This window comes from Nycticebus coucang, chromosome 19 (assembly GCF_027406575.1).
Source record: "Nycticebus coucang isolate mNycCou1 chromosome 19, mNycCou1.pri, whole genome shotgun sequence".
NCBI classification, from domain to species: domain Eukaryota; kingdom Metazoa; phylum Chordata; class Mammalia; order Primates; family Lorisidae; genus Nycticebus; species Nycticebus coucang.
Window position 1 is genome coordinate 15,696,849 of NC_069798.1, and position 12,802 is coordinate 15,709,650.

Sequence of the window (12,802 nt, forward strand, 5' to 3'; positions counted from 1 at the left end):
ACCAAGAGAAATATTGAGCAGTGTTACCATCTGGCTGGTTTAATTTAACAAATATAAATTTCTTTTTTATTTTGAAGAATGTTGCCCTCAAGGAAACTTGCTAATCTGAAAAATAAATGTGCATCTTGGTCTCACAGAATTAACAAGCAAAGAGAATTAATGGTGTAATTCTTTTCTTTCACCTGCAGTTTCTGCCTCCCAAGTTTCCATTATCATTTAATTCAACTCAATAACTATTTATTGATTTCCTCCTGTGTATTAGGGGTACAGCTAATAAGCCACGTAAACCCAGTTCTTGCCTCTGTCTGGTGTGTACTTAGGCACTCACCCCAGGAATGGGTGAAGATGCCCCGTGACACCTGTCTCCCTGATATCTTTCTGTGTCCCTTTTGGGGAACCCAAGCAACACAGACATCTCATGGGAAACATCCATCACTGCCTTCCCAGTGCCCAGCACAGTGCCTCGGGCACACTCCACACTCATGAAATACTTGTTCAGTGGATGAATGGAGGAGTGGAGGGTTTCATAAAAAGTAAAGCTTGCTTAGTCAGATGTACCCTTGACAGGGAAGCATCGTGAAAATGAGCATTAACTTTGCTGTGAGCTATGCTTTTACTCTGCTTTTACTGCATGATATTTGCCTAATTCTTTCCTCACAGGTCGGGTATTAGGGTCTCGGGTAGGTGGGAGAAGGTACTTCTGGGCATTGTGTTATGTGTATGTTACCTAAAGAAAATGTTTATCTGATAGTTCAATCATATCCTTATTATTCAGGTTCTCCCAACCCTCCCTCCCTGGGAATATGTACAAAATAGAGGGTGTATGCAGTGGGTCTAAAAGGTACAGGCTACTCAAAGAAAGGAAAATACTGGATGATCCCATGTGCATGAGGCGCCTTGTGGAGTCAGGTTCAGAGATATAGAAAGTAGAACGGTGGCTGTCAGGGGCTGTGCAGACGCAGGATAGGGAACTGGTTTTTCATGGGCACAGAGTTTTAGTTGTGCAAAATGGAAAGAGTTCTGCAGGCATATTGCACACCACGTGAGTGTGCTTGACACTGCTGACTTATATATTTAAAAATGGTTAAGATGGTAAATTGTGTGCGTGTTGTACATAAATTTTTAATGTATTTTTTTTAAATCCAGACATATTCCATCTTGCCATGTGCTAGGACTTATGCCCCTAATTAAATTTGCCACCAAAGTTCCACATTATTCCCCAGTACAGTGAAGAACCACAAAACTATTAACAGCTGGATATCCTAGCTTTAAAAGTTCCCCGAGACACATGCCATTTAATTAGTACATCCCTTAGTTTATTCCTTTGGCATCTGGTGGTTTGGGGGTTTGCTCCCCACCCTCTCTCCCAGCTCGGGGATGCGGAGAAGCACTGAAGGTCTCTAGTCTCCCTCACTGCTTGTGTTCCACACAGGTCACAGTTTGCCGTGGACGTGCGGACGGCATCCTCCAGAGGGCTGGTGTTTTACACCGGCACTAAAAACTCCTTTATGGCACTTTATCTTTCAAAAGGACATCTGGTCTTTGCACTGGGGACAGAAGGGAAAAAACTGAGGCTCAAGATCAAGGAGAAATGCAACGATGGGCAGTGGCACACGGTAAGACCCGGGCTGCGTCAGGGCCTCCAGCCGGTGCAGAACTCACCGCCTGCGTAGCTGAAAATGAGAAGCCAGCATCTTAGGGCTGGTGACAGTGGCCTGTGACATGCATGGATGTTATCCAAAATTGAAAATTATATCTTCAATCCTCTCTATCCCTCCATGGGCTGCCTCATTCCCTTGGCCTGACCCCTGCTTCCTGGACCATTTCTGTCCCTCAGGGCCAATTTCCAGGCCTCCGGGGCTCATGCTGGTCCTGGACTGCCTTCCCCCCAGCACAAGCTTAAAGCCCGGCAGCCCTAGCCTCCCAGCTCTTGCCTGAAGCATTGCACATTTAAAGAAATGACGTTTAACACAAGAGGAAACCTATTTTTTTTCTAATGAAGAAACTGGAACTCAGAAAACTTAAATGACTTGAAAAATTGTGTTCATTCAGTCATTCAACAGATGTTTAGTACAGTGCTCTCCATGACTGTAGAAGGCAAAAGCCCTCAGTATAATGTCAGATTCTGGTAACTGCTTCTAGAAAACCCTGGAGCAAAGTAGTAAAGGACAGAGTAAGGAGAGTTTTTTTTTTTTAGAGACAAGGTCTTGCTGTGTCACTCAGGCTAAATTGCAGGGGTATGATCATAGCTCACTGCAGCCTGGAACGCCTAGGCTCAGATGATTCTCCTGCCTCAGCTTCTTGAGTAGCTGAGAATATAGGAGTGCATCATTAAGCTCAGCTAATCTTAAAAAAAAAAAACAATTTGTAGAGATGAAAAAGCTGGCCAAACTTCTGGCCTTAAGCAATCCTCCAAGCTCAGCCTCCCAAAGTGCTGAGATTACAGGCATGAGCCACTGCTCTCACTCAGCACAGGGGTATTTTAGTTAAAGGCTTCCTACAGGAGGTGACAATCACAGGAAGTTATGGAGAGGGGGTTCCAGGCAGAGGGAACAGCAGATACAAAGACCTCAAGGTGGGAATTAGGTGAGTGAACAAAACACAAAGTAACCAGAAATGGGATTAGAGAGGATCATTTAAGCTTCAAAGGCCAAGCTAAGGACCTCCTGTCTCTGAAGCTTTTAAAGAGTCTTAAACTCTTCCATGAACAGATTTACATATTGTTCAGCTGAGGAGACCACAGAGCGGGCGAGCAGAAACAGCGTGGATGAATGAATGCTATTGTCTTTGCTTAGAGGGGCCATGGGGCAGGGGCATAGCCTCTTGGGACAGGTCTGCAGGTAGAACCAAGGAGAGAAAGAGGAGTCCATATAGGGTCCTATGACTTAGGGTCAACAATTGAGTCATTCATGGGGCATTTACTGAGATAGAAAAGGTAGAGAGTGGTGGATGTGGCCAGTTCAGAGCTGGGGAAGCTGAGGTGTCCTCTTGTGAATGTCTTATGGTTGAATGGTTTATCAGACATTCAAGCCTGGTGTCCATGGACAGTAGAGGCTCAAGGTCATGCTAGGCGTATAAACTGGAGAGTCATCAGTGAAGAGTCTCACAGCCAGGAGCTGGCAGAGTCCACACTCCAGCCCAGGCATCCTAACTTTTAGCAAAGAGTTTAAACACTTGGCTCTTCTTGTTGGAAGAGGAGGACCCTCTCTCACTTGCCTGGGAGCCCTACAACAGGTGCTGTGAGCGCGCCACCAGCACTGCACAAGCTATTCCTGCCCCTCTGTCACACAGGAGGTTGATGGTGTATATCCTTTCAACTTTTTCTCTTTTGTGTAAGTTTGCAGATCAATTCTATCTTTTGATTAGTTCATTTTTGAGTAAACTTTTTCTTAGCTCCCTTTTCAGCTCAGTTGGTTCAATATCTAACATATCACAAAATGATGGTGATGGTAATCACGGGAGAACAATCTCTGATTTTCTAAAGCTATTTGAAGGAGCAGAAAAAATTTAAAAAAAAAATTCTATAATCACTAGTAAAATACAGCATCAACTGCCAAAGGTCAAAATATAATTCACTTATTTTCTTTTCTCCAAAGGTGATGTTTGGGCAAGAAGGAGCAAAGGGGCGCTTGGTTGTGGATGGACTGAGGGCCCAGGAGGGAAGTTTACCCAGAAATTCCACCATCAGCCTCCAAGCACCGGTTTACCTGGGATCATCTCCTGCAGGAAAACCAAAGGTAAATAGTTATACTTTAAAGTCGTGGATGAAAACCATTTGCCTTATTTCCAATCATAATTATATGAGATTTGGAAGAAGCTCAAAATACTCCACACGATTTTTTTAGCTATCCAATGAAGGTTCACAAGCCCACAGAGAAGATGCCCATTGCTCGTTCTAAAGCCTTCATTTTTAAGGTGCAGATTGAGACAGAGCTTCTCCACAGTTTTATAAACACAAATCTCTTAGCTTCTCTTCCAGGGAATACAAAAACATAGGTTTTAAGCTGTAGACAGATTTTTTGATTAAGTTTTGCCACCTGCGTCATCTTTGTCATACCCAGTAAGACACCACCTGACAGTTTGCTTGCCATCAGCTCACTACTAAATTCAAATGGGCTTTTACAGGATCATTTTCTCCCACTTGTAACTAGATACCTGGTAACTTTTGCCCTAAATGGTAGGTAGCCATAAAAAATAAACATGAAAGCTGGGCTCCTATAGCACAGTGGTTACAGCACCAGCCACATACGCTGAAGGTGGTGGGTTCAAACCTGGCCCAGGCCAGCTAAAACAACAGCTAAACAACTGCAACAGAAAAATAGCCAGGTGTTGTGGCAGGCACCTGTAGTCCCACGTACTTGGGAGGCTGAGGCAAGAGAATCGCTTAAGCCCAAGAGTTTGAGGTTGCTGTGAGCTGTGATGGCACAGCACTCTACTGAGGAGGACACAGTGAGACTCTGTCTCAAAAATAAAAATAGGACGGCACCTATGGCTCAAGGAGTAGGGCACCGACCCCATATGCCAAGGATAGTGGGTTCGAGCCCACCCCCGGCCAAAAACTGCAACATCAAAAATAAAAATAAACATGAAAATTAAACAGTATTAATATATTGTCTTAACACAATAACTAAGAAAATGCCAAGAAGGTTTTGTCACCAGATGATGAAAATGTGTCAAACTGTGTATAAAACCAGTGTATGGTGCCCCATGATCGCATTAATGTACACAGCTATGATCTAATATTAATAAAAAAAATTAAACAGTATTAAAATTTAGCTAGGTGGTGTAGCCTATATGCCCTTCATTTGGAGAAAAAGGCACTTGACAAGTGATTAGGAGGTGTTTAAGACATGTTAGCACAAAGCTAGAATGCACTCCTGGTCCTAATCAGGAAGTTAGAAAGAGAATTGAAAAAGGAATAATTTAATAATGGAATATGTATTTTAATGTTATTTAGTATGTAAAATAAAATTATGTCAAGAACCAAAGTTGGGGATGCGGGGCTGGGGGAAAGTCCTTGTGTCTTCAAGGAGGAGGATCCTTCCCTAAGTGTGTTGCCATCAAAGGCTCAGATGAGGCCCCAGCCCTGGCTGGGCTCTGTGAGTGCCCTACCCCGCTGCCTCTCCTGCCAACCCGCCAGAGCACTAATTACCCCTGGGGGACTTGGGGTGGCCTCACATTCCTGTCTTTCTTCTCCCAGATTTGCTTTTTTCTCCCACAAAGTTAAATAAAACAATCCTGTCAATAGCTGGGGTCTGGGAACGGTCCTCCACCTAAATGCGATGTCCTCCCCTCCCCTCTGGACCTAGTGGCATATTCTGGAATGATGTTTGCTTGCAAGAGGGGAGAAAAGGGCTCAGCCTCAGATTTGGGCCTGGAAATAGGGATAATTAAAGGCGATCTTCTCTCCAGCTTGAGTTCTAGGTACACAGGCCGACCTAGCGTAGGCATCTTCACAGGGCTCAGCCTGGCACACTTGACTTTTGCACCAGGGTTCGGGTCAAAGTCCCAGCAAGTAATAAAGTATTATTTTTCTTTATTTTATATAGTAACTTTATATGCATATCATAAATAATATATAAGATATTATCTATCATTTGTATTAATAATATGTGTTATATGTATAATACACAACGTAAATGCTCAGGAGGATTCTCGTTGTTAATGTTGGCTTTTTCTCAACCTCTGTACCTATTTTCATCTCAGAGAAATCACAGGACAGGACACAACTTGGGTATTATTTTGCCCAAGATAAATTCTCTTAAAACCTCCTTCATCCCACCCAGCATCCAAACATGTGGGGCCATTTGTAGCAACCAATTTACAATATTCTTTTTTTTTCAGTTTTTGGCCTCAGCTGGGTTTGAACCCACCACCTCCGGCATATGGGGCCGGCGCCCTACCCCTTTGAGCCACAGGCGCTGCCCTATTTACGATATTCTTTATAAGCCAAGGTTCTTTTTGCGTCCTTCTTCCAACTTGAGGGTATAAACCATCACATTAGCCTCCTCCCCATTCTCCTCTAGGGCAGGCCACCTCCAGTCCAACATCACTTGCTTCTAACACCAGAGCTGCAGCCCACCCTCGGGGGCTGTGTTAAATTATGGCCCAGCCTGGCGAGTCTGAGCCCGGTTTCAGGCACACATTCTTCTCTGTGACCTGTGACAAATCTTAAGAAACTAAGGCTGTCACAGGGAGCCCAATCAGTAGTTCATCATTGACCATTTTCTCTTAAATTTACCCTATCTTACATCTCTCAATAGGATTCCAGAATTCTAAAATTATTTATGGTAAAGGCTTTGTGACTTTTATTCAGTGATTCATAAATTTTGGGGGGAATTTGGTGAAATTTATGGTCCTTCTTCCCAGGCCAATGCACTTAAGGGAAACATCTGATATATACCATAGGAGAACACAGAATCCCTGAAGTCTGTCCTTCGCCCAGGTGTGAAGCCCCTATTCCAGGCCGGCATCAGACAGGCTCAGGGTGCCACCCAAGCCCAGTGATAGTGCACACTGTGGTTCATATTAACTCAGTTGCATTCATCGTTTGTTGGTGCGCTATACCCAACAACATGGGGAGATGTTTTGCACTTTATTATTTTTGGACCATTTTAGCCTCTTTCTTCCTGTCAGCTGCCCTGCACTAAGTTATCACACCGGCTTGTGTAACTCTAAGAAAGGGTTTGCACCTGCAAAGAAGCAGTGAGATCAGTGATGTGTAGGGTGGAAATTTCTCCCATTTCAGCTGTGTCTGTGAGGACCAGAGTCAGGTTAGCCCTCCCTTTAGCTATTCCAGCACAAGCTAGTGACCCTGACTGCCTCTGTCCTCCTACAAACGCTCCACTTGGTACGGTGACCCCTTAAAACTCAGACCACCCACCATACATATGGTATACAGGATTTTCTTGGCACTAAGGGCAGGAAACAAAATGGACACTCAGGCCCACCTAACTCTCTGAAGCAGGAAGAATGATACCACCTACCTGCCCCCTTTTGCCGACAAGCTATAATGTCCTTAACCTTGGCTACTTGTGCATTTCTGGAAATTGAGGGTAATGAACTCTTTCTTTGCAGAGCCTCCCTTCAAACAGCTTTGTGGGATGCCTAAAGAACTTTCAGCTGGATTTAAAACCCTTGAATACCCCTTCTGCAAGCTTTGGGGTGTCTCCCTGCTTGGGTGGCTCTTTGGAGAAAGGCACTTATTTCTCCCAAGAAGGAGGTCATGTCATCCTGGGTAAGAAGCTGTTTGGTAGAGTTTATGCCTTTGAGTCTTAAGATCTCTGTCCCTGGCCAAGTGCACTGGCTCATGCCTATAATGCTAACACTTTGGGAGGCCAAGGTGAGAGGATTGGTTGAGGCCAGGAGTTTGAGACCAGCCTGACTAACATAGAAAGACTCTGTCTCTACAAAATGTAAAAAAAATTAACTGAGCATGCAGGCATGCACCTGTAGTCCCAGCTACTTTGGAGGTTAAGGCAGGAGGATCAATCACAGGAGTTTAAAGTTGTAGTGAACTAGGATGACACCACTATACTCCAGCCCAGGCAAGAGAGCAAGAAACTGTCTCCAATAAAAAAGAAAGAAAAGAACTCTATCCTTTTTCTTTTTCTTTAATTATTGAATTATGATCTTCTGTTTTTATTTTTGTTTTTCTTTTGAAAGCTAACTCTGTGTTGTTGGGGCCAGAATTCAAGCTTGTTTTCAGCATTCGCCCAAGAAGTCTCACTGGAATCTTAATCCACATTGGAAGTCAACCTGGGAAGCACTTATGTGTTTATATGGAAGCAGGAAAGGTGAGTAGCAGTCTGATGACATTGAGGGGGTGGAGAGTGCAGTATGTGGAAGCCAGCTTCCATTTCTGGAGACCATAGCAAATGAACATGTAGTAAAGAATGGAGTCCAATCTTGTATTTAAGAGCCCCAACTTCAGGGCCAATTACCATCTTCCTTTAGCAAGAAATTTTATCATTATGTTTTCTGTTCTTCATCTTTAAAACTGGGAACACTCGAACAAGTTGCCCTGAATTACAGCTCCACCACTTAATTATATGGCCCTGGGGGAGTTACTTAAACTGTTTCAGACTCAGCTTTTCATCTGTAAAATGGAGATAATAATTCTTACATCTTAAGACTTTTGTCAAGATTATAGAAACTGCCATCTACTCATTAGATGTTCATTTTTCTCTCCTTCCCTGTACTCTCATCCCTTCTCTACTTTTATTCTTTTTTTTTTTTTTTTGGCCAGGGCTAGGTTTGAACCTGCCACCTCCGGCATATGGGACCGGCACCCTACTCCTTGAGCCACAGGCGCCACCCATTTTTTTTTCTCTACTTTTATTCTTAAGTACCAGAATTAACGGTCAGATTTTTCACCAGCTGTCCATGCCACATCACACCTGTGACAGCCCTGTGTCCATTGAATCTGTTCTGGGTCCCCTAACGGTCTGCACAACTCCACGGGCTTTGTCCCCAGCAGCTATACCAGTCCCAGGGCCCCCACACCGTGCCTTTGGTTTTCCTGGATTCCTTCCTCTGCCTCCCTCATCCTGACACTCACAGCTCTGAGTCAAGACCTTATTTTCTTCCACCCAGTTAGATCTCTTTCCTTCTCCACAAAGGTTCTTTAAAGCCAAGTTCTTCCAGGAAGACACTCACAGTTAAGGCCTCAAGTCAGAGACTGATTATGTCCTATTTTATTTCATCTCCATCCTCCCACAGTTTATTAAACGTGAGGGAAAGAAACTAAAATGGTCCTCACTCCTAGAACACCTTTTATTGAAGTTACAGGCTTTAATTAAGTCTGAGCAGACCTCTGGGAGCCCAGAGAAGCAAGCAACTCTCTGCTTGCAAAGTTGGTTGAGACAATTCTGGCTTTTCAGAGGGGAGGGATGGAGAGGGTTTCCTGTGAGTCTCTGTGTAGGAATTATTGTCAAGAAAACAAAATCAAGACCCAGTGACCTTCATGACATCAGTGACATTGCTTAGCTTGAAAACTTCCCCTGAATAGGCTGCACCATCTAGCTGCATGCAAATTAAATGTAAATTATTAATAAATGGACTTATTTTAGCCCTCTCTTTGCGTTCTCCTTCATTCAACCCTTAGAAGATTCTGGAGGATACCCTGACCTAGAAAGTTGGAATGCAGGAGAATTGTGCACAAAACCAACTGGGTGCCTGACCCCTGACATGTGCCCAACACAGTCAGTTAGCCTGTTCAATGTCTTTGACAAGAGCCTCTCCATGAGTAATACATCCATGGAATTATAATTGGCTGGCCTTTCAGCAGCGTATGGGTCTCTACCAGAATTTTTGCCTTCCACATTTCACAAGTCCTTCTAAATAGAGCCACTGCCTTGTGTCATTGTTAAGGAGGTTTCTGCGATGTGGATCAGTAATCTTTGAGTAGGGATGATGGGGGCAGGGTTCACCTTAGGAAGGGTAGGCTCATTGCCATTGGCAGCCACTTCAGGGAGTGGAGGGGGATCAGTCTGTGACGTGCTCTTAGGTGTCAGTGTGGCCAGGTTGGGGGGAAAGATAGCAGAAGTTGGCTCTACTTGTCTTTCTGAAGGAAATGGGAAAATAAATGCTTGTGTGTTCCAGGTCACGGCCTCTGTGGACAGTGGGGCAGGTGGGACCTTGACATCAGTCACACCTAAGCGGTCTCTGTGTGATGGACAGTGGCACTCCGTGGCAGGTATGATATCTAGGAGCCCCTTATTCGTGCACTAGAATTGGCTCCCTTTACATCTTGATGTGAATATCCCAAAGGCAGCCCATCTGTCATAGTGCTGACCGGGCTAGCCCTCGGGCCACCATGTCCATTCTCCAATGTGGTCATGCTTGTAGAATTCATGGCTGCTGTCTCCAGTTCCCTGAACATACTGACTGCTTTGTTGTTGGTTTGTGTAGCAAACTGACAAGCTATGCTAGTTTTCAAAATAATATGACATTGTGATTTAGATTTTGGCTCTGAAATCAGAAAGAACAGAGGTCAAATCTCAGTTCCATCCTGTCCTCTGTGTGGTCTTGGGCAAGTTGAATTAATTGCTCTTCACCTTCAGTTTCCTGATCTGTAAAATGGAGATAAAAATGGTATGTATCTTTTAGGATGGTGAAAATTAAAAGGGATAACGTATGTAAAATACTCAGCACAGTGTCTGATACATTCTAAGTGTTCAGGAAGTGCCTGCTCTTCCCAGTGTATTGTTGAGACTTATTTGGGGTTGTTTTCAAAAACCATTTAGTGTTAAGGCAAACTGTCTAGACAAACCAATGAGTAGAGAATAAGCATTTTCTTTCGGATAAAATCTGTTACTTTATTAATAACTTGTAGATATTAAAGATATACAAACCTATATATTGCCTAAAATATCTTTTGTAAAAAGTGGTCTTTTCTTGGCTAATTTGCAAGTTACCTACATTGCAGTTGGCTAAGTTTGTTACTATGCTCCCAGGGTGGGGTCAAAAGCATTGTCGTTGGCATCAGTTTTCAGAAGTCATTGTCTTCTTAGAAGATAGCTGAGAGCATGTGAAATCGACATGGCCTCTGGCCACAGAATCCCCCTCTTTCTAGCCAAGCCATCTTGTCAAGCTCCTCAGTGAGCCAGAGTCTCTTATCCCAGAGACAGGAACGACTGTGTCTTCCCACAAATTCATTTTATTTAGGATTAAATTCGGTCATGGATGTGGAAGCACCTACACCCTGCCTGGTGCTCCGTAGTTAGTTGAATATATATCTAGGCTGAGCCAATTCCTGTGAACAGTGTTCCCACTTCAGGAAGGAGTTAAATGAAGCAAATGGTAGCAAGGCTCCCCTCATGTGACAGACCTAACTAGAGTCCTTCCCACCAGTCACCCTAAAACAACACATCCTGCACCTGGAACTGGACACAGACAGTAACTACGTAGCTGGACAGCTGACCTTCCCTCCTGCTGGCACTCCAGAGCCACTGCACCTAGGTGGTGTCCCAGGTAACTCTTGCCCTGACTTTTCCTTCTGCGCCCATGTTGCCCTATGTCAGCTCTGGATATTTTCTTCTTAACCTGACAGATGTGATGCTCCAACTGATGAGTTAGCATCAGGGCAGCCCTTGGCTGGACAGTGGAGGGGGGAGGCCCTTGTGCTCCAGCGTGTGAGGAAACACAACAGCACATTTCAGGGCAGTCCAGACACATTACCACTGCCTCCCCTTGTCTCAGGCCCATAATTTTTATTTTCTACATTTAGAGGCAGGCTCTCACTCTGTTGCCCAGGCTAGAATGCAGTGATCATAGCTTACTACAGCCTTAAACTCCTGGTCTCAAGTGATCCTCCTGCCTCAGCCTCCCAATTAGCTGGGCAGTGCCACTGCACCCAGCTGAGCTTTCAGTTTTTATACAGCTGGCATCTTGCTCTTTTGCTCAGGCCAGTCTTGAACTCCCTTAGCTCAGCCCCCCAAGTGCTGAGATTATAGATGTTAGCCACCACACCTGGCCCCAAGCCTACAATTTATAAGCCTTTCTTAAGAGGCTATATTAACTCAGAAGTCTGAAACACGTTTCAGCAAAGAATCAGGAAAATAGCTGAAAAACCAGTCTCTGCTCTCCAAGCATTTAGTTTTGCTGGTGAGTTATTAAGCTTTGTGGGGGCCAGAATGGGAGAATCAGACAGGTTGAGATGGATTGAGTAGTCAAGTTCAAGACTGGAATTTTGTCTGGAAAGAGCCTTTTCCTTCTCCATTATTTTCTGTCCTTCAATCTGGTTGTTAATTTTATAGGTCTTTCATGACTCATAAAAAGCATCAGAATTCATAGTTACTGTCTATTGATTTGGGCTGTGGACTGTCCTCTGAAGAGCTTGAAGAGTGACCTCCTTGCTGACTTATCATAGCTGGAGGATTGTGGGACGCCTGCTTGACGTGGAGGAAATGGCTGGGAGCACAGAGACAGGGGTTCCTTTGCTCTCTCCTGTAATTATATCTTTAAACCCAGGGTGCATTCATTGGACAGTATGAATTATCCACTGATGCTTCTCTCTTTTCTCTTTCAGCCAATTTGAAGACACTGAAGCTTCCTGTGTGGAAATCATTTTTTGGCTGCCTAAAGAATATTCAAGTCAATCACATCGCTGTCCCTGTCACTGAAGCTGTGGAAGTCCAGGGAGCTGTCAGTCTGAATGGCTGTCCTGACCACTAATTCAAGCCATTTCACAGCCAGGAAATTCACTTTCAGAAGCACTGATTACCCAATGCACCTCCCTCCCCCACTCAAGATCATTTTGATGCCAGAGACCACCCAGATGGGTTTAATAGAAAAGCTAATTTTGAATTCCAATCACTGACATCCATTACTTTGGCATTTGGTGCTACATATGTACTTTACATAAAATCCTATTTCTTGAAGAAGATAAATTGTTACTCAAATATGCACAAAACACTTTTTGGTAATATTAATTCCCACTAAATATTACATGTCTTTTAAAGAACATTATTTCCACTTTAAAAAAATTAAATATCTTTTAAAGCACTTTAAGAACATGAAACTTTTACGTGTGTTAAGGGTTCTAATTTATGGGGTTAAATAAATGGAATATGCTCTTTATAATATGTTTTGTTAGCATGAAACCAATGGCTTGTGGTCATTGTTAATTGTATTAATACATTTTTTTTAACCTTTTAAAAAAATTTCAGATTAATATGAGGGCACATATGATTAGGTCACCTTGTGTGCATTTGTAAGGTAACCTCTGAGTTGTAGTTGCATTCCTCACCCAGGGGTGTGCCATACACCTGTTAGGTGAGAACTTACCAAATCTCCTCCC

The 12,802-nt window shown here is 43.7% G+C and overlaps 1 protein-coding gene across 2 annotated transcripts in view; it reads left to right on the forward strand.

Annotated features, from left to right (window-relative positions):
* LAMA3 (laminin subunit alpha 3) overlaps positions 1-12,513 on the forward strand; it is a 285,924-nt gene extending 273,411 nt beyond the window's left edge. For both annotated transcript variants that reach the window (XM_053571366.1, XM_053571367.1), the window contains 7 exons: positions 1,433-1,616; positions 3,597-3,737; positions 7,078-7,237; positions 7,666-7,796; positions 9,604-9,697; positions 10,855-10,974; positions 12,032-12,513. In XM_053571366.1, the coding sequence (XP_053427341.1) occupies positions 1,433-1,616; positions 3,597-3,737; positions 7,078-7,237; positions 7,666-7,796; positions 9,604-9,697; positions 10,855-10,974; positions 12,032-12,177 (976 nt within the window). In that variant the 3' untranslated portion in view covers positions 12,178-12,513. The remainder of the gene's footprint in view (positions 1-1,432; positions 1,617-3,596; positions 3,738-7,077; positions 7,238-7,665; positions 7,797-9,603; positions 9,698-10,854; positions 10,975-12,031) is intronic.
* Positions 12,514-12,802: the final 289 nt, after the last annotated feature.